The 24548-nt window shown below is 44.3% G+C and overlaps 1 protein-coding gene and 2 long non-coding RNA genes across 4 annotated transcripts in view; 2 read left to right on the top strand and 1 right to left on the bottom strand.

Moving 5' to 3' along the window:
• The window catches only part of EFCAB2 (EF-hand calcium binding domain 2), a 131271-nt gene extending 112856 nt beyond the window's left edge, over positions 1-18415 (bottom strand). The window contains exon 1 of one of the 2 annotated variants that reach the window (XM_045453190.1): positions 17901-18415. In XM_045453190.1, coding sequence (XP_045309146.1) covers positions 17901-17931 — 31 coding nt within the window. In that variant the 5' untranslated portion in view covers positions 17932-18415. The remainder of the gene's footprint in view (positions 1-17900) is intronic. The other variant, XM_045453189.1, reaches the window with a different exon arrangement.
• Positions 16984-20702, top strand: LOC123585245. The gene is made up of 2 exons (XR_006706010.1): positions 16984-17113; positions 20373-20702. It is a non-coding gene; the product is annotated as an uncharacterized LOC123585245 (long non-coding RNA).
• Positions 20703-21538: 836 nt separating this feature from the next.
• LOC123585244 lies at positions 21539-23550 on the top strand. The gene is made up of 2 exons (XR_006706009.1): positions 21539-21863; positions 23102-23550. It is a non-coding gene; the product is annotated as an uncharacterized LOC123585244 (long non-coding RNA).
• The last annotated feature ends 998 nt before the right edge of the window (positions 23551-24548 follow it).

Raw genomic sequence — 24548 nt, 5'->3', positions numbered from 1 at the left:
TAAATTCAAAATACATTAAGGACCTAACGTGAGACCTGAAACCATAAAAATCCTAGAAGAGAGCATAGGCAGTGATCTCTCTGACATTAGCTGTGGCAACATTTTTCTCGATAGGTCTCCCGAGGCAAGGGAAATAAAAGCAAAAATAAACTATTAGGACTACGTTAAAATAAAACAGCTTCTGCACGGCAAAGGAAACAATCAACAAAACCAAAACACAACCTACTGAACGGAAGAAGATATTTGCAAATGGTATACGTGAGAAAGGGTTAGCATCCAAAATATATATAGAACTGATACCACTCACTACCCAAAAACCAAATAATCCAATTGACTATGGGCAGAAGACATGAGCAAACACATCTCTCTAAAGACAGGCAGGTGGCTAACAGACACAAGAAAAAATGCTCAACATCACTCATCATTAGGGAAATGCAAATCAAAACTACAATGAGATATCACAGCTGTCAGAATGGCTAAAATCAACTACACAAGAAACAACAGGTGTTGGTGAGGATGCGAAGAAAAAGGAACCCTCTTGCACTGTGGGTGGGAATGCGAACTGCTTCAGCCGCTCTGGAAAACAGTATGGCGTGTCTTCAAAAAGGTAAAAATAGAAACGCCCTAGACCCGGTAATCACACTACTGGGTATTTACCCAAAAAATACAGAAACACTAATTCAGAGGGATACACGCACCCTTATGCTTACCGCACGCAGCACTATTTCCAATAGCCAAACTATGGAAGCAGCCCAAGTGTCCATCGACTGATGAATGGATGAGGACGTGGTGTATATATATACAATGGAATATTATTCAGCCACAAATAAAGAATGAAATCTTGCCATTTGCAACATAGCTGGAGCTAGAGACTATGATGCTAAGCAGAATAAGTCAGAGAAAAACAAATACCCTCTGATCTCACTTGTATGTGGAATGTAAGAAACAAATGAGCAAAGGAAAAAACAAAAGAGAGACACAAACCAAGAAAGAGACTCTTTTTTTTCTAATATTTTTTAAACATTTATTTTTGAGATACAGAGAGACAGAGCACGAACGGGGGAGGGTCAGAGAGAGAGGGAGACACAGGATCCGAAACAGGCTCCAGGCTCCGAGCTGTCAGCACAGAGCCCGACGTGGGGCTCGAGCTCACAGACCGCGAGATCATGACCTGAGCCGAAGTCGGACGCTTAACCAACTGAGCCACCCAGGCGCCCTGAAACAGACTCTTAACTATGCAGAACACACTGATGGTTACCAGAGGGGTGGTGGGCGGGGAATGGGCTAAACAGAAGATGAGGATTAAGGAGTGCACTTACCACGAGGGGCACGAAGTAACGTATAGAATTGTTGAATCACCAGATTGTACACCTAACACTATCACACTGTGTGTTAACTATACCGGAATTAAAATATAAAAATTAATTTTAAAAATTCCATGTTGGGGCACCTGGGTGGCTCAGTCGGTTGAGCGTCCGACTTCGGCTCAGGTCATGATCTCGCGATCTGTGAGTTTGAGCCCCGCGTTGGGCTCTGGGCCGACAGCTCAGAGCCTAGAGCCTGCTTCGGATTCTGTGTCTCCCTCCCTCTCTGCCCCTTCCCCACTCATGCTTTGTCTCTCTGTCAAAAATAAATAAACATTAAAAAAACCAAAAAACAAAAAATTCCATGTTAGGCACCACCAAAGCCAACATATCTGACATTATAGTTGTTTTGCAGCAATGGGAATGCTAAGGCTAAAAATTAGCTACCAAACCAAGTTAAAGTCAAACCATAGAATGAAAAAGACAAAAAACAAAAAAGTCACATTTAATTTTAAAAGAAGAAACTAATGATAATAAATATAGGGGCTGTCATGACCAAAATAAAAGTCACATCATGTAAGGCTGTAGAGTGGAGAACTTTGTTTTGTTTCTAAGTGAGCTCTATGCTCAATGTGGGGCTTGAACTCCAGACCCCAAGATCAAGAGTCTCACTCTCTAATGACTGAGCCACCCAGGGACCTCTATGGAGGAGAATTTTAAACAAGTAGTACACCTGAGTTCTTTCCCAGACCTAAGATGTCTTTTAAAAAATTTTTTTAATGTTTATTTATTTTTGAGAGAGCACACACGCAAGCGGGGGAAGGGCAGAGAGTGAGGGAGACACAGAATCCAAAGCAGGCCCCAGGCTCTGATCCGTCAGCACAGAGCCTGACGCAGGGCTTGAACCCACGAACCATGAGACCATGACCTGATCCGAAGTCAGACACTTAACCGACTGAGCCACCCAGGTGCCCCAGGCCTAAGATGTCTTATACATATTTAAATATTTAACTAGCTGCTCCAAACCCCACCTACAGAAATTAAAATGAAATAATGAGTCCCAAGAGGAATCTTTACCACGAGGACTGTTTAAAACACACAGCAAAGAGGGTAAAGAAATGCCCTTAAGGTTAATTAACGAGAAGGTACAAATAACATTATCATTCTCTTCGTCTCAAGACTGCCAGTACCTATTCCAGAGATAAGCTTTTTTAAAAAACAAAAACAAAAACAAACCAAGAACCCAATTCGTCTTTTTCGTTTTTTGTTTTTGAGGTGGGGAGGGTTAGTTCTCAATGAATTCTTATTTCACAATCAACTTGATCCAAAGATGCTGTAGCACTAAAATGCCTGGCTTAAAAATGAAATCCTGTATTCACTCATCATCTAGCTTTCATCTGTGCTTTCTGCGTCAGGTGCTTATTGACCTACAAATACATTCCAGTTTAAAGGAAAAACAAACCAGCCACAGCAAACTGTAACAGCGGATGTGCTCAAACTCAGCAGAAGTGTATAGATGGGACTGTGGGACCACAAGGGTGGCATCCAGTCTAAGGCGGGGATTTAGGCAGAGACCAGGAGGAGTCAGAAGTCGTAATGGTGTTAATCCATCTGTAAGTAACCCTGTCCTCCAAGTCCCGACATCCAGTACAAAGCAATTAAAAATCTCTAGACTCTGGAACCACCATCGGTTGAGCGTCCGACTTCAATTCAGGTCATGATCTCGCGGTTTGTGGGTTCGAGCCCCACTTCGGGCTCTGTGCTGACAGCTCGGAGCCTGGAGCCTACTTCGGAGTCTGTCTCCCTCTCCTTCTGCCCCTTCCCTGATCATGCTCTCTTTCTCTCTCTGAGATAAACATTTAAAAAATTTTTTTTCTTTTTAAATCTCTAGACTCTGAGACGTTCTCAGTCATTCGTTCTGTTGCCATGTAGTCTGAGACACCACCAACATCCTCTGCTCCCACCCTGCTCCAATCTGCCACAGTACAGCCAAGTGACCTTTTATTTCTTAATAATTTTTTTAATGTTTATTTTTAAGAGCGAGAGAGAGAGAGAGACAGAATGCAAGCAGGTGGTGAGGCAGAGAGAGAGGAAGACACAATCTGAAGCAGGCTCCAGGTCCTGAGCTGTTAGCCCAGAGCCCAACGTGGGGCTCAAACTCATGAACCGCAAGATCATGATCCGAGTTGAAGGCAGACACTTAACCCACTGAGCCACCGAGGCACCCCAGCAAGTGACCTTTTAAGAACATAAACTAAGGGGTGCCTGGGTGCCTGGGTTGGTTAAGTGTCCGACTCTTGGTGTGGGCTCCGGTCATGATCTCACAGTTCGTGAGTTCAAGCCTGTGTCGGGCTCTGTGCTGACAGCTGGGAGCCTGCTTGGGATTCTCTCTCTTCCTCTCTCTCTGCCCCTCCCCTGCTCACTCTCTCTCTCTCTCAAAATAAATAAACTTAAAAAATGAAATGAAATGAAATAAAAACCTAAACGGTGTTCTCTCCCTGATTAAAAAGCTAAGATGGCTTCCTTTTCCTCTTGAAAATTGGTCAGCACCCACCCCCCTCCAGCCTGGTCATCAAATAGGCCCGACTTCTGTCTACTCCACAAACCTCACCTCCTACCGCTCTTTAACACTTGCTACACGGGCACTCATTCAATGCTCTAATAAGCCACTCGCTCTTCTTTATTGCCTCGGCCTTTCAAACTTGCACTTCCTCCTGCTGAAAACTAGCGAGAGGGAATGCCATGCTCAAAACCCCCGAAGGAAGAAAAAGTTAAGTGTCCCTCTTCTGAAACCCCGATCTTTGAAGTACTTATCCCAAATGTAGCTAAATAATTCTGTAACTATGGTTCTCTCCTCTGCAGTAGTATCATCTCTAAGAGAGCAAGGTCCACATCTAACTGCTCCCCCAGGGGTGCCTGGGGAGGGGCGGGGGGAGGCTCAGTGAGTTGAGCAAATCAGACTCTTGATTTCAGCTCAGGTCATGATCTCGTGGTTCATGTGATCAAGCCCTGCGTCAGCCTCTGAGCTGACAGTGTGGAGCCTGCTTGAGATTCTCTCTCTCTCTCTCTCTGCCCCTCCCCTGCACTCTCTCTAAGTAAATAAATATACGTTAAAAGAAATTTTAAGTGTTCCCGCAGTGTCGAGCACAGCGTGACGACTGAGAACACGTACAGAGCTCTTACTACGTGTGAAGCTCTCTGTTACATGTTTTGCTACCATATGAGGTCGGCTCTGCTACACCCGTTTGACACGTGAAGAAAGTAGAACGGTGTGGTGCCTACGCCGAAGCCACCCGGCTCTGAAGTGGCAAAGCTGAAATACGAATCCATAAGGATTTACTATAGACTTCCCGTTCTTACCACCAAGCAACACAATTTCTTAAATGAAGCCCATCATGCGGTAACGATGTGTGCACGGGCCTACCGCTGTCATGACGGGAACAACGGATACACCGTTCGTCGGGATGAAATGTCCAGGGCACGGAGGTGGTGCCAGACCCGTGATCAGAAAAAGACCTGGCGAAACAAAACATCCTAATCTGTCCTGTTAGAGAGTTTAGCCTGTACTGATGCAAGGGGAAAACGCTAAAGGGCTTTAGGTAGAGAATTCATAACCAGATAACCAGATTCTCAGCACGGTAAATGAAAACGAATAAACCACATAAGGGGCTTCTGCAATAATCCGGTAGGTAGATACAGATAAATGCGTATGTGTCAAGAAACTGGGAGAATTTCTATCTTATGGCTTGTATTTGCCCTGCCACGTAAGAAGTGAAAGAGTTGGAGTGCCTGGGTGACTCAATCCATTAAGCGTCCAACCTCGGCTCGGGTCATGATTTCACGTTGATGAGTTTGAGCCCCGAGTCGGGCTCTGCACTGACAGCTCAGAGCCTGCTTGGGATACTCTCTCTCTCTCAAAATAAATAAATAAACAGGAAAGGTGAGGAGAGGAAAGGGAAGGAAAGGAAAGGAATACAGAGTGAATAGGAGGGGAGGGGAGTAGAGAGATGAGATCATGCAGTCGTGCAGATGACCCAAGCCCTTTCTGAAGCAATCACGGCCATGATGGACAAAGAAAGATGGAGGTGCTGCTCCAGAGGACAGACGAGTGGCCAGAGACTCAACGCAGTCCGTGATCTGGACCAGAACCTGCCCTAGAGGGGCAATGCTAGAGCAGGCATTTTTGACAGCTGGGACAACTGACAAAATCGAGATGTGGACTGTAGAATTAGATGAACTCAAACTTCATAGAGATTTTACATAAGAGACGACTACCTTTGTTCCTAGAAAATGTGACAAAATGTTGACATTAGTGAATGGGGGTAAAGGGAATGTGGGAAATCTCTGTACCATTCTTGTAGTTTTTCCTGTGAATTTGAAATTATTCCACAAAGTGTGAATTATTTCAGGAAATTGTTTTACAAAGTTATTTTTCCCATAAAATATTGAAGAAAATATTGCCCAAGAATGAAATATCTCAATGTGAGATTGTCAGAGGTGCCCCAATTCTAGAGTATGGCAGTCTCCAGTTTGGCCATGGAAGTGTAGCTGAGATCAAGGTCATCGAAATTGAGGCCATATTTGAGACAGCTTCCCTCTCATTTTTATATTGCGGCTTCACATGAAATTTCATCGTATTTACGGATTTCACCTCAGGTCTTTGAATCTCTGGATTCCCTTTCACTTTTCTTTTGAAGTTTTTAGTATGCGTACTACTCTATATACCAGTGCGAATCCAGTAATCGGTTAGAGAGGCACACAGCGCCTCTTCCTCATTCCTAATGAAAAGAATTTCAAATCCCCATCTCTTTGACATCCTGTTAGACACACTACCTCTTTCCAGGTTTATTATCTTGAGTCCTACTCAGAATATTTAATCTATGTGACAATATTTACATTTCATACAAATTGCAATAATATTTCAGCTACTATATCAAAGATGGTAACAATAATAAATGGTGGCACATCTCCTCCTACCATCAACTGTGCTGGTATCCCTAAATCCCGTCTCTCTGATTTAAAGTCATCAGAGAGGGGCGCCTGGGTGGCGCAGTCGGTTAAGCGTCCGACTTCAGCCAGGTCACGATCTCGCGGTCCGTGAGTTCGAGCCCCGCGTCGGGCTCTGGGCTGATGGCTCAGAGCCTGGAGCCTGTTTCCGATTCTGTGTCTCCCTCTCTCTCTGCCCCTCCCCCGTTCATGCTCTGTCTCTCTCTGTCCCAAAAAAAAAAAAAAAAAAAAAAAGTCATCAGAGAGTACGACTCCAGTCTCCCGCGTGGACGGAAGGGAAGTGATCACCTGGTCATTCCAGGGGACGGGAGATCCAACCATGTGCCGTGACTTCAATCCACACCTCCCATATTTAGCCTCACTGCACACACACGCCTTCAGCCATGGCTGCTGCTGTCAATCCCGAGCGTCCCCAGGGTAGTACAGCTCCCCTTGGTTTGTTTCTTCGGGGCTCCTTCCTCTACAGACTTGGGTTTCTTTCCTTTGGTTCTGCTAGGCTAGTTGCCACTCATCCATCCATTTAATAATTTCTTACATCCTCTCCTAGTATCTTTTTATTCTTTTCTCCTAACGTCTTTTTAGAAACCGCTATTATCTCCTCTCCCACTCTCTTTACCCTTGTAGGTCTATGCCTTTTTTGTAATTCCCTTCCTGTCGTGCTAGTGGGGTTTCAAGAATGGTAAAAATAAACATGTGTGCTCAATCACCATGGTGAAGTGGACGTAGCATTCTAGCTTGCTGTGAAGTTAGATTAAATATGTGTTTCCAGTCCCAGTGCTTCTGCAAATGTAATGGGGGTAGCTCTGGGCTATTTTCAGCATTTATTTTTAAAGGTTAGCAGAAAAATTCATTTACCCATAATGAGATCATGAAGGGTGACATTAAATTTCTTTACTCAATGTGTTACTCCTGGTTCATCCATTCATTAAACAAATATTTACAGTGACTGCTACTTCCTCCACCCTGTCCTAAATTCCAGGGATTCAGCAGTAAATGAAACAAGTCGCTTGACTTCATGGAGTTTGTGCTATAATACAACAGACAAACAAAAAGCAAATATGTATCTTACACTGATCATAAACTCTGACCACTACGTGGTTAATAAAAAGGTTTTTTTTTTTTATTAGAAGTTGAAAAAAGAATTAATGTAATTAGTATAAAAGGATCACAAGATACTCCTAGAATTTAGAAATTAGATTACCCTCTGTTATTAACTAGTAAGATCCAACAGAGGTGAGATTCAAAGAGGGTAGAGGGTGGGGATCAAAGCTGGGTCAAAAGGTCCTTTTGGAAGAACACTGATTGCAGCATTATTTACAGCACAGAAAATTTGGAAACAATCTAAATATCCAACAGTCAGGGAAGGCTTAAGTAAATATGTGCCATAAATAACGATGAATACAGCTATTTTAAATGATGTGTTTGAGAAACACTTAGGACATGGGAAAGTGCTTATTAAGAGTAAGTGAAGGAGCGCCTGGGTGGCTCAGTCAGTTAAGCATCTGACTTCAGCTCAGGTCATGATCTCACGGTTCATGAGTTCAAGCCCCGCGTCAGGCTCTGTGCTGACAGCTCGGAGCCTGGAGCCTGCTTCCGATTCTGTTTCTCAATCTCTCTCTCTCTCTCTCTCTCTCTCTCTCTGCCCCTCCCCCGCTCATGCTCTGTCTCTCTCTGTCTCTCAAAAATAAATCAAAAAACAAACAAACAAAAAAGAGTAAGTGAAAAAGCCGGGAATAAAACTATCTACAATATCAACTATAGGAAACCAACAAAATACAAATCTGCCAAGAAAAAAAAAATCTGGAAAGAAACACATCAGAATGACAAACTTGATTCTAGATCAGTGCTTTTTAACAGCATCCTCATCCCATGATAACTTGACAGAAATGCAAATTCTCACACCCCTGGTGTGACCCACTGGTTCAGAAATCCTGGTCTGGGGGCTCAGCAATCCATGTTTTTACAAGGCTTCCAGGTGATTCTGATGTTCACTGAAGTTTGAGCACTACTCTAGATAATGAGATGGTGGGTGACTTTTATTTTCTTCCTTATTTAAATGTCCACTTGACTTCTCTATGTGAGGCATAGAGGCAGAAGACATTGGCCTTGGAGTCAGACTTGAATGGAGTCCTTGCTTCACCTCGTTTCCATCACTAGTGACCTTGGTTACATTGCTTTTCCGACTTTTCACCACTTCAGATATTTCACTCCACTCTCCCCTGGCTTACATGGTTTCCGACAAAGCCCAGGGAAGGGGTTTGTTTTCCTCTAGCTTCTTTCAAGATTCTCTTGTCATCTTTGGTTTTCTGCAGTTTTAAACAGCGTATGCTTGGTGTTCTCTTAACTTCCTGGATCTGTTTCGGTACCTGTCATTCATTTGGGGAAAAGCTTCATTACTACTTCAAATATTTCTTCTGCTCCATCTTTTCATTCTTTTCCTTCTGGTATTCCAATTATGTGTGCTTCACACCTTTTAAAATTGTCCCACAGTGCTTGGATGCTGGGTTGTTTGTTTTTTCATTCTTTTTTCTCTTTACAGTTCAGTTTGCGAAGTTTCTATTGACCTCATCTTCAAGTTCATCGTTCTTTCCTCAGTCATGTCGAGTCTACTGATGAACCCATAAAAGATATTCTTCTGTTCTATTGCATTGGATTTCTAACATTTCCTTTTGATTTTTTCTTAGCATTTCCATGTCTCTGCTTACACTGCCCGTGTTGTTCTTGTATGTTGCTACTTTTTCCATTCGAGCCCTCAACATATTAATCACAGCTCTTTTTTAAATTCTCCATCTGATCATTCCAAAATATGCATCACAGATCTGAGTTTAGTTCTGACTCTTGCTTTATCTTCAGACTGTGTTTTTGCTTTTAGCATGCCTTGTAATTTTTTGTTGAAAGCCAGACATGATCCATAAAGTAATAGGAACTAAGACGGACAAACAAGAGGCTTTATGTCAATTTACCTAGGAATCAGGCTGTGTTTACTATTTGCTGTTGCTCCAGGTGCCAGATTCCTCTAAGGACTCCTCCTTCACCAGAGTGTTCACCACACACATCTTTCATCTGTGATCCACTATTATTGTGCTACAACTGTGTGATGTGGTGGGAAGGTGGAAGTGAAGAGAAGCATCTATCTCATAACTAAACTTCATTCTTTTAGTGGATCCGTCTAAGGCTGTGACCTTCATGACTGTTTTTTGGCTTTTCCTGGCCCCCTCAGATCCACTGGTAAAGTCTCTTTCCCCTGGAGAGCAGGTCTTTGTTATGAGGAATGCACTGAGATTTCAAAATGTTTACTCTCCCCGCTCCCCTGCTGGAGCAACATGGGGTCTTCTGGGCTCTTTACCAGATGACCCAGTAGGGTTCCTGGAAGCAAAACCCAAGGGAGAGGGATTGCCTAGGACTACAGGATCTCAGGGAGTTTCCCACAGTTATGGTGGTTCACGCAGCTTCCAGCAATTTGCCAAAATTACCAAGTGCTTCTTCCCATTTATAGTGACAGCACTGATCACTTCCAAGCTCTCATCTGTCAGAGCTGAAACTGGAAGTGTGTTTTACCGATCTAAGCCTCCGTTTCTTCATTTGTAGAAAGGATGTTAACAGAGGCATCTATCACATAGGTTTGTTGGAAGGATTAAATGACTGACCTGATGTAAAAACATTTAGCCCAGGCCCCACTTCAGAGTAAGTGCTCATTAGACTGGGAACTCTTTGAACTGAAGTTCAGAGAAATTAAGTGACACGCCCAAGTAAAATCTGGAAAAAAAAAAAAAAAAAAAAAAGCAGTATCCAAACTCAAGCCAGGTCTTTAGACTCCAAATTTATTGCTGCATTTAAAGAATAAATTACTTTATTACACTCTTCATATCTATGAGATCCATACTAGAGGTTTACAGAAGCATTGTCAAGTACAGGGTGTGGTAAACACATTTTCACAAATGGATAAGAATAATTTACAATTGGCATACAGGTTTTAAATCATAAAAACAGTTCAGTGCATTTTAAAGCTTCTGTATAAATGACATTAAAATAATGAGACTTTTGGGGCGCCTGGGTGGCTCAGTCAGTTAAGTGTCCGACTTCGGCTCAGGTCATGGTCTCACGGTTTGTGAGTTCAAGCCCCGCATCGGGCTCTGTGCTGACAGCTTGGAGCCTGGAGCCTGCTTTGGATTCTGTGCCTCCTTTTCTCTCTGCCCCTCCGATGCTCATGCTCTCTCTCAGTCTCTCAAAAATAAACATTAAAAATTAAAAAAAAATAAATAAAAATAAAAAATAATGAGACTTTTAGGGCGCCTGGGTGGCTCAGTTGGCTGAGCGTCCGACTTCGTTTCAGGTCACGATCTCGCGGTTTGTGAGTTCGAGCCCCGCATCGGGCTCTGTGCTGACAGCTTGGAGCCTGGAGCCTGCTTCGGATTCTGTGTCTCCCTCTCTCTCTGCCCCTCACCTGCTCATGCTCTGTCTCTCCCTCTCTCTCAAAAATAAATAAACATTAAAAAAAATAAAATTAAATTAAAATTTAAAAATAAAATAAAATAATGAGACTTTGGGGGAGCCTGGGTGGTTCAGTCGGTCAAGTGTCTGACTTCAGTTCAGGTCATGATTTTGTGGTTTGTGAGTTTGAGCCCCGCATCAGTCTCTGTGCTGACAGTGTGGGGCCTGCTTGGGATTCTCTCTCTCCCTCTCTCTCTCTCTGCCCTTTCCCCACTCGCACACGCACACTCTCTCTTTCAAAAATGGATAAACATTTAAAAAATAAAATAATGAGACTTTTAAAAATGAATGCCCCTAAAAATCTATCCAACCTGATCTCATCCTATGTTCCCCTGTAATCTTTACCCATTCATGCATATAATTTTTATATGTTGTTTTAAATGGCTAAAGCTCAATAAGTCAATACATAACAACTTACTTTACACCCCCCATTTGTTGGACAAGTAGATCTTATGTGTATCTTCAAATTTATAAGTAACTTTAAAATCATTATTTGTTTACTTCTCACTTTTTTCCAGAATATATTTCTAAGGACAAATACCCAGGAGTATATTAAAGAATCAAAGCATGTGGACATCATTTTTTTCTTTAACACGAACTTCCAAATTGCCTTCCCCCCAAAAAAGTACCATTTTTTTTTTTCATTTTGGATGTACTCAACATTTCCATTTGATCTATTTTAAATTGTGGTGAAACAAACATAAAAAATGAACCGTCTTAACCACTCGTAAGTGTACAGTTCATAGTGCCAGGTACGTTCATGTGGTTGTGCAATCAATCTCCAGAACATGCTTCATCTAGCAAAACCTGAACCTCTCTTCCCATTGAATAACGACTTCCCTTTTCTCTAACCTCTGGCAACCACTGTTCAACTTGCTGTTCCTATGAATCGGACAACTCTAGGTACCTCATATAAGGAGAATACTACAGTACTTCTCTTTTCGTGACTGGCTAAATCCACTTAGCAGAATATCTTCAAGGTTCATCCCTGTGGTACCATGAAGTCACAATGTCTCTCCTGTTTTAAGGATGAACAATATTTCATCATATGCATATACAGCATTCTGTGTATCCATTCACCCACTGATGGATGCCTCAGTCGCTTCCACCTTACGGCTATTGTGAATAATGCTGCTATGAACACGGGCATACAAATACCTGTTCGAGTTCCTGCTTTCAATTATCTTGGGTAGAAACCCAGATGCAGAGGGGCGCCCAGGGGGCTCAGTCGGTGGAGTGTCTCACTTCGGCTTGGGTCGTGATCTCGTGGTTCGGGAGTTCGAGCCCCACGTCGGGTTCTGCGATAACAGCACAGAACCTGCCTAGGATTCTCTCTCTCCCTCGCTCTCTGCCCCTCCCGCGTGCACGCGTGCGCTCTCTCTCTCTCTCAGAAATAAACATTAAAAAAACATTTAAACCCAGAGGCAGAGTTGTTGGATCATATAATAATTCATATCTGAATTTTTGAGGAACTGCCAGACTATTTCCCACAGCAATGGTACCATTTTACATGCCCATCCATAGCCCGTAAGGGGTGCAATTTCCCCCCCGCGTCACCAACAGCTATTGTTTATCATAGGCGTCCGAATGGGTGTGAAGTGGTGTCTCATTGCCCACTTGCTTTTTACAGCATGCGTTTTCTTGACAAGTTTTTACCGGTCGCTACAAACATCAATTTCAGCCCAGTTTTTCCTCCAAATTTTATTATGAACTAGAGGAAGCATATCAAGTTTCAGGAAGTTCATTTTCTCCTTCCATTCATCTCTACCTGGATTGTTATCTGTCTAAAACGGGGAGAAAACTTACTAAATGGTCCCCCAAAATATGCATGAATGCATCATGTGTGATTGACAACTGGAAAGACTTAGATTTAAGTTTTTCTTCCTCTTGGATTCCATGCCGCACATATACTAAGAGCTACATATTTCCTAGAGGGTGTCCAGCACTTTCCTTCCTATTTATTCAGCATTTCTCTACTGTCAGGCATCATGGTGGGCGCTGGGGATACGAAGATGAGTAAGAAGACACTGTCCCCAACCTAATAACGTTATGAAATTGGTATAATTATTCCTGCTTTACATTTGAGGAACCAGAGGCTCCTTAGGTCTAGCATCTTGGCTAAGATCAGACAGAGCTTGGGGAAGCTGGAATTCAAAATTCAGGTCTTACTCCAAAGCTCACTTTTTCTACTACTCCATAGTATACCCTGTACTATCAACAGTTCCTTTTTTTTTTTTTTCTTAATGTTTGTTTATTTTTGAGACAATGCAACAGACAAAGTGCAAGCAGCGGAGGGGCAGACAGAGGGAGACACAGAATCCGAAGCAGGTTCCAGGCTCTGAGCTGTCAGCCAGAGTCCAATGCCGGGCTCGAACTCACAAACCACAACATCATGACCTGAGCCGAAGTTGGACACTTAACCGGCAGAGCCACTCAGGCGCCCCTCAACAGTTCCTTTCTTAAAAAGTAATGTCCGATTGTAGTTTGTTTTTTACGTTAGATTTCCAAATGTTGGGTTTTGAAAGGAACAGCACAATACAAGGAAAGAAACAAACAAAAACCTGTAAAACCTCTTCCATTTAGTTGATAGTTGAAGTGAACTTTACCAAGCAATGCAAAGTAATGAGCAAGATTTTAGTACAAAAAATAGTATATCCTAAATTAAAAAAACCCAAAAAACATTTACTTATTTTTGAGAGAGAAAGAGACAGAGCACGAGCAGGGAAGGGGCAGAGACAGAGGGAGACACAGAATCTGAAGCAGGCTCCAGGCTCCGAGCAGTGAGCACAGAGCCCGACATGGGGCTTGAACTCACCAGCTGTGAGATCATGACCTGAGCTGAAGTCGGACGCTTAACTGACTGAGCCACCCGTGAGCCCCACAAAAATAGTATATCCTAAAGCAAGCTTTTGAGTATCTGAGGCTTACTAAAAAAAACTGACATACCTTCCAAAGCTCCCTAGCCTGCCAAAAGTTCAGAGAATTTTACTCCTAAGCACTTTGTTTCCTAGATACAATTCTAATTACAAACAGAAGTTCCTTGCAGTCCTATATAAAATTCTCTAGGAGACAGAAACAGTAAGATTTAAAGATTCAAAGAATCAACAATTGCATTGATTCTCTATTTAAACAAACAAAATAGAAAGAAAAGGAAAAAAATATTCTAGCTGAGAAAACTTGAGTGAAATAGCAGAACTTCAAAAACCATTTTTGAGGGCACCTAGGTGGCTCAGTCAGTTGAGCATTCAACTTTCGATTTCTGCTCCGGTCATGATCCCAGGGTTCTGGGATCAAGCCCCACATTGGGCTCTGTGCTGAGCTTGCTTAAGACTCATCCTCTCTCTCCCTCCCTCCCTCAGTCTCTCTCTCTCTCCTCTCCCCCACCCTTCCGACTGCCCCTCTCCCTCACTCACTCTCTCTGCAAAAAAATTAATTAATTAACAAATAACAAAATTTTGCTATCCCATTTCAAACGTTCTTTCAGTAAAACAAAATTAAGAAACTTCTAGAATTAACTTGATTCTAAAATTTAAATTCCTTTCTTTTTTAGCTAACATAACTATATACATATTTTGATCTAGGACGAAATATATTATGTTAAACCACAAAAATGCTACAACTGAGTAGAACGTCAATGTCTATAGTCTTATAGAAAATGCTATAAATAAAACATAATTACCCATCATAGGCAATTTTTGTTACTAGTGTTGTCACTACTTTTATCAAGATTAATCCCTACATGTTGAAGAGCTGGATACAACATAAATCCAGAAAATTAATCTTCCTTTATAATTAAAAAAAAAAAAACCCTCAATTTTTTTTTTTATGTTTATTTTTGAAAGACAGAGAGAGGGAGGGGGCACACCCACAGGCAGTGGCAGGGCAGAGAGAGAGGGAGACACAGAATCTGAAGCAGGCTCCAGGCTCTGAGCCATCAGAGGCTTAACTGACTGAGTCACCCAGGTGCCCCGAAAAACACTCAAGATTAAAGATGAACTCTTTAAAATATATGTATGTTTCTACAAAGAGGATTTTTGAGATTGTTGTCTTTGGAAGACAAGCCAGTGAATACTGTGGCTCTCAAAAAGTTTGTTGAGCCAGATGTAATAGAAAGATACTGCTTACCTGTAAGAACTGGGGGGGGGGGGGGGGGGGGGGGGGACGGACAGCACTCTGCATGACACTGAGTTTAACAGAGCAGAAAACAGTCCCCTTCCTCTCGAAGCGTACAGAGTAATGGATATATCCTCCAAAACTATCCTTTCTTCTGTGTGATTCCACGTTCATCAAGGAACTTCTGAAATATAAATTCACCCTCCCCAAAAGTTTAAGAGATCAGCTTTCTGGTTAAAGTATCAGCCTACCCCTAATGAATTAATAATTCATGGAGCTGGAGGTGGGGGGAGGAGAAGAAAAATTAATTCGTCAGGGGTATCTCGTTGGCTCAGTTGGAAGAGCAGGAGACCCTTGATCTTGGGGTCATGAGTTCGAGCCCCACATTGGGTTGCAGAGATTACTTAAATAAACTTAAAAAAAATTTATTTTAAATAATTCATTAGTTGTTGGCGTGAGTGAATCCCCAAAGGCTGATCAATGCTGACTAATTGGGGAGATGTAATTTCTCAACCTTCAGAGCTCAGAATCAAATACGGGACAGGAATCATGTCCCTACAAAGAAGATATGTATATACGGGGCACCTGGGTGGCTCAGTCAGTTAAGTGGCCAACTTGAGCTCAGGTCATGATCTCACGGTTTGTGAGTTTGAGCCTGCGTTGGGCTCTGTGCTAACAGCGTGGAGCCTGGAGCCTGCTTGGGATTCTGCGTCTCCCCCTCTCTCTGCCCCTCCCATGCTCGTGCTCTGTCTCTCTCTCTCTCTGTCTCCCAATAATAAATAAACGTTAAAAAATTAAAAAAAAAAAAAAAAAAGATACTGCCAAATGAGTTGCTAGGTTACCCTCAGGCAATGGACCTTTATTTCATCAGGTCCTCTAAACTGCTATTATAGTTAACTCATAAAATTGTTAATAATAAAAAATACTATGTAACACTGCTTCTCAAAGTTTTCTATGCCTATGGGTCACCTACAGATCTGTTAAAATACAGACTGATTGAGAAGGTCAAGGGCAGAGACGAGAAACACACCTGGCATACAGGCCACTGAGCCCAGCTAACTGTTCTCTCCCCTTTGTGGATGTCTTATCTCCCTTCTCATCTCACTTTTCTTGGGACAAAAGATGCTTTTCCTCATATTTGCACCTTCCAAAATCCGAGCCTAATCAGAACACCTTCCAGAGGCATTAAATACATGCCAGCTCAATGAATGACATCCAGCTTTTATCATTACTTCTGTAGCGATGAACAGAATTGTTTCTTCCTCTGAATTTATTCTACAGAGAAAAGTATTTCTGAAAACTGAAATATCAGAAAAATCTATTTTTTAAACAAGTATTGTATTCGCAACACGATCCACTGCATTTTCTCATGTTCATTAATCTTAAATATATATATATGTGTATATACATATATGTGTGTGTATATATATATGTGTGTGTGTGTATATATATATATACACACACACACATATCCATAGCTAACTTGCTCATTTATCCCCTAATGATTTTTCCATTTTTTTGTAAATAATTTACTAAACAAAAACAATTCATTTGGTTTCCTGGGGAAGTCTTAAAATTAAAGGGGCCCCTGGCTGGCTCAGGTCAAGGAGCATGGGACTCTTGATCTTGAGGTTGTGAGTTCCCAGCCCCACATCGGGTGTAGAGATTACTAAAATAAATAAATAAACAAACTTAAAAAAAATAAAACATCTTAACATGAGTCTTAAAGTAATCATTGCCTTTGGATGGATCTTTCACTTTTAAAGGGGCACAGTAATATTAGAAGGCCATCTTAGGAACGGTAACATCTGTAATACCATCATTCCGACTCTACAGGCTAGCAGTGCTATAAATAAATCAAATCCTATTCCTGCTATCACTAGGTAGATCTTTGGCACGGTTTCCCGTGTCTCTCCGCTGATTTTCTGTGATCACCCAAACGAGACTGGTTTCTTCACTTGTAAACGCACTTGGTCGCCGGCGGAGCCAGGGGACACGTGACGGGGTGTGTCAAGCACTCCAGAGGGGGAACAGGGCTGGAATACTTTTCATCTCTTAAGAGGTTCGCCTCTCCGGTCTCCCGGCTCTTGGCCGCGGCTGTGGCCCCGAGTGCGCCCGCTGGCGCGCACACAGGCTGTTATTTCTGAGCAACCGCGGAGGGTGCCCGAGGATCGGGGCGGCGCTGAGACAACGTCAAGGTCTTGCAGCTCAGCGCGGACGGTCGGGGCTCCGCCGGGGCGCCCGCCCCTCAAAGACCCGGGAGGGTTCCCCCCCCACCCCCACCCCGCGCCGCGCAGCCGGGCTCGTCCGCCTTCTCTCCTCGAGGCTCTCCCTCCCAGGACCCTCCCAGGGCTGCGGGGCGCGTGTGCCCGGACTGGCCCCGACGGGCGGGGCGGGCGTTCCGGGGACTGGAGGCGCGGAGGGGGGCCGCCCGTGAGCCCGAGGCCGGTACCCTCGCGTCCCCCCCCGCGTCCCCACTGAGGCTGCAAAATGGAGGCGGCGGGCGCGTTCCCGCCGGGCGGGGCTTCGGCGCGGCCCGAAAAGGCCGCCGGATCCGGGCGGCCGGAGCCCGTCGTCGCCCGGGCCGCCCCAGACGCCCGCAGCCCGGCAGCTGCCGGCGTGGCGCCCGCGGCAGCGAGGCCGAGGCGAGGCTGTGGAGGCGGGATGCCGGCGGCCGCGAACAAGGACGCCATTATCGCCCCGGCCTGGCGGAGCCGCGGCCGGGAGCTCGGCAGGGGGGAGAAGGGAGACGGGAGGGGGAGGGGAGCGGGAGGAGAAGGGAGGGGAGCGGGAGGAGGGAACTGGGCGGGGCCGAGGCGCCGGCGGGGAGGCTGCGGGTGTCGCGGGAGGCGGCCTCCCCCGCGGGCGGGCCGGCGGCCCCCTCCCCTGTCGGCTCTCTCCCGGCGGAGGAGGCTCCGGTGGAGGGCGGCCCACCCCGCCGGGAGCGTCCCAGTGCGGGCCGGGGTCGCGGCGGGCGGCTCTTACCTGGGCCTTCCCTTTCTTTAGCGTCCGCCATCTTGTTGCGGAGCCGTCGCCCGGGAGATGCCTGCCGTCACCCTAGGTCGAGGCGTCCTTGCCCCCACCAGCCCCAGCGCGAGTCCAGACCCTGGGGCGGGGGCGTTGGCGGGGGGGGGGGGGGAGGCTCCGAGCGCGCGCCCCTCCCCCGCGCGCACCGCCCCCTGGGGACGAGGGAGGGAGGGAGGGAGCCCCGAGCCTTTCGCTCCCTGCTGACCCGTGTGGGGACCTCGCAGACGCGGCTCCCTCCCTCCCGTGTTTGCGCGACGTGGCGCTGCTAGGCCTTTTCCCTGCGGATGTTAACAGGCAGCCGGAGAGCCGGGGGCCGAGCCGTGGCCTCCCTGCTGCGGAGAGGCCGGGGAGCGGGGGGCAGCGCGGGGCCGGGGGGCAGCTGGCGCAAACTCGGCGCCGTCGGGGCTGCAGCTTCCGACCCCAAACGGGAGGGTGTCCCGGCCCCCGAGTGGTGTCCGCCTTCCTCCTCGACGTGCACGTGAAAATGTCCTCGCTGGTGAAATGTGACGTGACCTCCAGTTAAGATCGCCACGGGAAAGTTTTCAATGCCGCTGCTCTCAAACTTTGATGCCGTAGCCTGATGTTACATTTCTGTCTCCTTTTAAGGATAAGCTCGTTATACGAGAACGTTTTCTTTTTAAAATGATTTTTGCATTATCTGGTTCAAATGGGAGATTTTTAAGCTAATCTTGGATGATTTTTAAGTGCATGCTAATTGGAGTGACGTTATGTAAACCTGTATGAACTGTTCACAGTAAATGTTGAGGCCTTCAAAATACAAGGTACTAGTATCTAATGATTTTCTTAACGTAGTTTTTATGCCCCTTATACTCTCTCAGTGAACCCTAAAGCAAACTAGGCTTAATTAAAATAAGTATTTGTTATAGAAGACATTCATTTGGTGCCACGACCGGCATTCTCTTTGAAATTGATTAGAAACTATCGAATCATCACAAAATGGCTTCTATTAGAAGATAGGGACTTACATAAAATGGATACAGTTGTTTACAGTAAATTCTGAACACCCCAAAACATGGGGAAGTAACCATTAGCATTCACATATATGTAAATTTCGTGGTCGTTAGAGTCTAGTAGTTTGTTTTTAAAGACTCCCTCTCTCTATACAGATAGTGAAGGGCTTTGAAATAAACGTAGGAAAGAAAACCTCAGCTTTGGTCTCAGGTTTCCTTTTCACTATGCCTTTTCACAGGCCGTTTGCAGTTTCTTTTTTCTGGAATGCCTTTCTCTCAAAATTCACCCTCCTGCAAATGCACATTTACCCCCCCCGCCCCCTCCCCCCCCCCCCCCCCCCCCCCCCCCCCCCCCCCCCCCCCCCTTCCCCCCCCCCAAGTTGTCAAGACGTTGAAGGTCACAAACTCCTTGAAGCTTCCTCTGTGGTCCAGGACTCATAGAGCCTCGTCCATTGATCTGCAATGACTTTGTATATTTACTTGTACAGCAAGCTCTCGAGGACAGGAAACACTTTATTGGTCCACATGTTGGTCCCCGGTGCCTAGAACAATTTGCCAATTTTTGTGACTGAAATAACATATATATTCAAAATCAAGACTGGAATTAGTCCTTTCAGTGACTCACTAACAAGCAAAGCTTTTGATTATTTAGAATAGTCCAAATCACATTAATCTCTACTTCCCCGAATTCCTACAGCATATTTAAGACAATACGGTTTCTCTAAATTTGGATGAGTAAAGAAGTAACATATTAATGTCTCTTCCAATTAATTAGGTTTGAAGACAGAGCCTGACCATATACATCTTTTATATACCCATAGTTTCTCTACCTCACCTAATTTGGGACACATACTAGGAGATTAAAACATACTTTTCAATTGACTAGCTGATTACACGTAAAAGTATCATTATTCTGGAAAACTCCACAAAGTGAAAAAAAAAATAGTAATCCAAATGACAAAATAGAGGTGTACAATGCCAGTGAGTAATTATCTACACGATGCTACTTGACTGTCCACTTTTCTTTGGTTGTGGAAAACTGACTTCTGATTTTATTACACTTTAAATTCTTTTAAAATGTTATTAACTTGCTGTGGACAATGGCAAACTACAACTGGTTTCCCCCTCCCCCCCGGCCCCGGAATATATTTTGTTTTTGAACTATGACTTTGAGTAACTTTGTGATAATACTGTATGTCGCTAGAGCATTCTTTCACTTAAGATTCTCATCGTGATTTTTCATGAGTTTTTCTGAAATTCCTAATTGGAAAATTATTTCTGGCCCCACTCAGCTATTATACAATCTTAGGGCTAAATCAGACTACCAGACTGTTAAAAAGCAAGGGCACAGTTCTAGACAATGACAGTTGATTAATTATTCAGTGGGGCCAGATGGATATGTACAGGTTATGTCCTTTTGCATGTTTGAATTTATAGTGAGTTAAATCTGTTTACACAGGCATTGATTCCATGCCAGTGAGGGACACGGAATATGTCTGTTCCGTGCCTGTGAGGGACAAAGAAGATGTTTCTTCTGAATACAATTGACTCAGTTACCTGAGTTGTGTCTGAAATGGAAAGCTAAAGTGGCGTGAGTGACGCAAAATCATAGTCAAAACATCTTCACACTATGTCTCCTTTCCTATTCTGGGGATAATTGAAATCTTCTTGGACTAGGAATCATTAAAAAAGCAAAAACTGGATTTTCCTTGGGCACTGCCGTGGACTGACACGATCCTAGGCAAGTCATTTATTTCATCTCTTTAAGTATTTTTTTTATTATTTCAGAGAAAGAGGGGAACAGAGGATTTAAAGCGAGCTGTATGCTGACTGCAGAGAGCTTGATGCGTGGCTCACACTCACAAACCATGAGATCATGACCTGAGCTGATGTCGGATGCTCAACCGACAGAGCCACCCAGGCGCCCCTCTTTTATCTCTTTAAAACTCTGTTAACTCAGAAAAGTAGAAATGGCAACATCCAAACTCCCTATCTTGGAGTTTTCATGAGACCCAACAGATGTAACCAAGAGCTTTCCAAAGCTTAAGAACTTGCGAGGAAATCCACTTTCTTCGAGATAAACCCCCACTTCCGTGTAGGAAGGAACGCTTTGAGGTCAAACTCCCAACTTCTTTCCTGAGATTCAGCTTCCACTGGGAGAGTTTGCTTTTCCAGTGGGAGCTACACAACAGGAGGGGGTCTGATCCAGGCCTCACACTCTTCACTAGAGAATGTAGTGACTGCTCCCCGCATGCCGTCTGCAGTCTACATGATAGAGCTTAGCATCTTCCGTTTGTGGCCCCTTCCTGATTTCCACCCTGCCATTTTTAAATCTTCCCAAGCAGAAGTGGCTTTAAGCATATCCAGATGCCTTGAACGCTAGACCCAGGAAATGACCGGGAGGCAGTTACTTCTCTGGTTTGTCTAATTCCCATTTCCTAAAGTTATTACCCTTCCGTGGATGGTTAACATCAAGAATGTTCTCCCTGGGCCACCTGGCTGGCTCAGTTGGTAGAGCGTGTGACTCTTGATCTTGGGATCATGAGTTCGAGCCCCACATTGGGGTGTAGAGATTAGTGGAAGGAAGGAAGGAAGGAAGGGAGGGAGGGAGGGAGGGAGGGAGGGAGGAAGGAAGGAAGGAAGGAAGGAAGGAAGGAAGGAAGGAAGGAAGGAAGGAAAGGAGGCAGGGAGGAAGGAAAGAAAGAAAGGACAGAAGAAAGCTCAGCCCCTTCAAGATACCTTCCCTACCTACCCCTGGTATCTCCAAATGAAAACCTTATCAGAATACAACAGAGTAACGGTTTGGTTTCATTACAGTTACGGCAATAAAAACAACCCTTCTGAATACTGTGTATACATTATCTCTTTTAATCCTTATGAGGCTGATACTGGCATCCCCGTTGTACAGATGAGAAAGCCACATCTTCACATTAATGGCCTGCTTCAGTTGGTAAGAGGGATCTAGTTGTGATCCCAGAGCCCCTGTGCTATTCTGCTTCTTAATTAAATACGTATTATTGTTACATCCTGTTTAGTAACCTGAGTATTTGGAGAAGAATGTTAAGGGCAAATATTCTGGGCAGAATTAGTCACCTTCCTCCCCCACTTTTTTTTTTTTATTTTAATACTGCTTCAAAACATCAACCAAAGCAACTGACAGAGACTCTTGGGGACTCTAAGGGAACCAGATAATGGCATGCTTGCCTGGACAGACTTAAAAGTCTTAGTTTAGCTTTCAGAGGGCAGGAGATGAGGCAAAATTCGCTCTTCCCCACCCATGACTCTTCTTTTCGGCCCACCTTCCTGCAGATTGAGATTCAGGCCCCTGGAAAATGGAGGATTGCATTAAATTCTTGGCCCCAGACAAGACTGTTTTCAGTGCCAGAGCCCCTTCGGGCTTTTCAGGGAGACCCAGGGCAGGAAGCCGGGACTATAGCACTTGTGGGCAGCTTGAAAGTAAATGTTACGTGAAACTGCAGTTCTTGAAGCATCTAGAAAAATCACACTCCTGGCCGTATTTTTCTCAAAAGCACATGTTTCTTTTTGTTTCACTTGAAAACACACATTGACACAGCAAGTCACTGTTTAATTCATTTCCTGCCCTAAGTAGCACTTTCCAGGGACTCTCAGCATGAAGTAACTTTTGGTGAGTCTCTGTTCTTTCTTCATCGAAAATCAGACCTGAGAGGTGAAGGGGGAAGCTGACCCAGAGATTCGATAAATGTTTTATGATCGCTCATATAACCTCTCCCCAACCCCCACCCCCACAAGGTGTGAAAATAGAGAAAAAGTGTAGAATTGTGCTGGTGATTGACTTCGGAATGATTTTTTTAGTTCCAGCTCCAAAAATAAATCTTTGAAAATTAAGTTTCGTTTATGTTAGCATTCGCATAAGGAGATAATGCTGAATAGAAGATTCAAGCAAATAGGAGATAAACGGACCCGCTGCCCTTTAGCTACATGACTTTGGCCATGTTATTTCTTCTCTGGAACCTCAGTTTCCCCCACCTGAGGTTACGTGGAGGTTAGATGGACATAAGGAGATGGGTTGACCAGTTGGGACATGAAGCCACATATACCGCTCCCTTACTTCTGGCCTGATTTAATGTCTTTAGACTGTGGCCATGTGACTCCTCAATGGCTCCAGGACCAGTTGTGAGATTATTTGGTTCACTTACTGTGTTCTAGGACCTATGCCGAGCAGTTCACATGGACTGTCTTGCTTCGCATCACAGTATCCCTGAAAGATGGCTACTGTATTAAAGATGACGACACCAAGAGTGAAGATCCCCAAATGGTTTTTCTAAGAGGAAAAGTAGCTTTTCTACAGTTGAGCCCTAAAGGCTGTCCTGAGGTTCTGCCTCAGAATCTCACTCTGGATTTTTCATTTCTTCCCTCTGCTGTGTCCCAAGGACTGGCCTGCTCTCCTCCCTCTTGAAGGAGGCATCGTCCACCCATGGGGTGAGGAGAGGTGTTGTGAAGGGGGCTGGAGCATCCCCATCTCTCTGATGCCACCTTCCTTGTTACCCTTCAATACAATCATGTAAACTGGGTTTTCTTTTAGTTTCAAGAATTTCACTGCTGACGTATGAGGAAAGAGATAGGATAATAAAATTAACAAATGGGGTTATTATACACATCCTGGAATCCTAGAAATTTTTTAGAGGCATGATTCCTGGTTCGTAAAGTTCTTGACTCTCTCTGAGATGGTAAGAGGGTGGTTCCTGGCCCATGTGGTGCTTCCTTCACTGTACCATTTCAAAACCACCACGACTATAATGAAATTTCCTTCCCAGAGTTTGCACAGATTAATGACAGTCCACATGGCTCTTACAGGACAAAAGGAAACTAGCCTAAGGGATAAATGCATAGTTCTAGATCTATGTATATGTGGATTTTTTTTTTAATTGCTGTATATAGTACTGATGAGGGACCATAAGGGAAGCTGAAGGCCAAGGACAAGCTAACACACGCCACCCCCCCCCCCCCATCCCACATGGGATATATGTGAGATTCCTCAGGCACTCCTGGCTGCCCAAGAACAAAGGAAAGGGCAGAAAACAAATAGTTAAACAGAGTCTCCATCAGTTTACAAATATCTCATCGATAGCCTAATCTCCAGGAACTGCTTACTGTCTTACTGTTACTGCTTTGCCAGAGGGAAAAACAACCTTAGCTTGACAATAGCTAGGCCTCCAGTAATCTGTAAATCCTCTTTAGCATGTGGAAATCCCTTTAAGAAACTTCCTCTTGACTTTACCTCCCCCACCTCCACAGTATATAAGCAGTCACTGTGCACAACCCCAGGGCAGCTCTTCCTGCCCACGCTTTTTTTTGCACCAAAGACGTCTTGAAGAATTCTTTCTTGGCTGTTGGCTCTGAACCCCCACCAACACCCCAAAACCCCATCAGTATTATTATCTTGTATTAAAGACAATTACAATACCATTTGTAGCCTTAGAATTGGAAAACATGGCTCCATGCTGTGCCTCCTGGTTGACTCTATAGGCCTGGCCTATGATGATGGCCACTTAGTAAAATGCCTGCAAATAACAATCAGTTGAGACTCAATATTCTTGTGAATTGGCAGCTAACTCCTTGATACAATCCTACATTACCTAGTAACTCCCCCAGA

Source organism: Leopardus geoffroyi, chromosome C3 (genome assembly GCF_018350155.1).
Source record: "Leopardus geoffroyi isolate Oge1 chromosome C3, O.geoffroyi_Oge1_pat1.0, whole genome shotgun sequence".
Taxonomy (NCBI): domain Eukaryota; kingdom Metazoa; phylum Chordata; class Mammalia; order Carnivora; family Felidae; genus Leopardus; species Leopardus geoffroyi.
The sequence above is the reverse complement of the archived record's forward strand: the minus strand, read 5'-3'. Positions and strand labels throughout refer to the sequence as shown.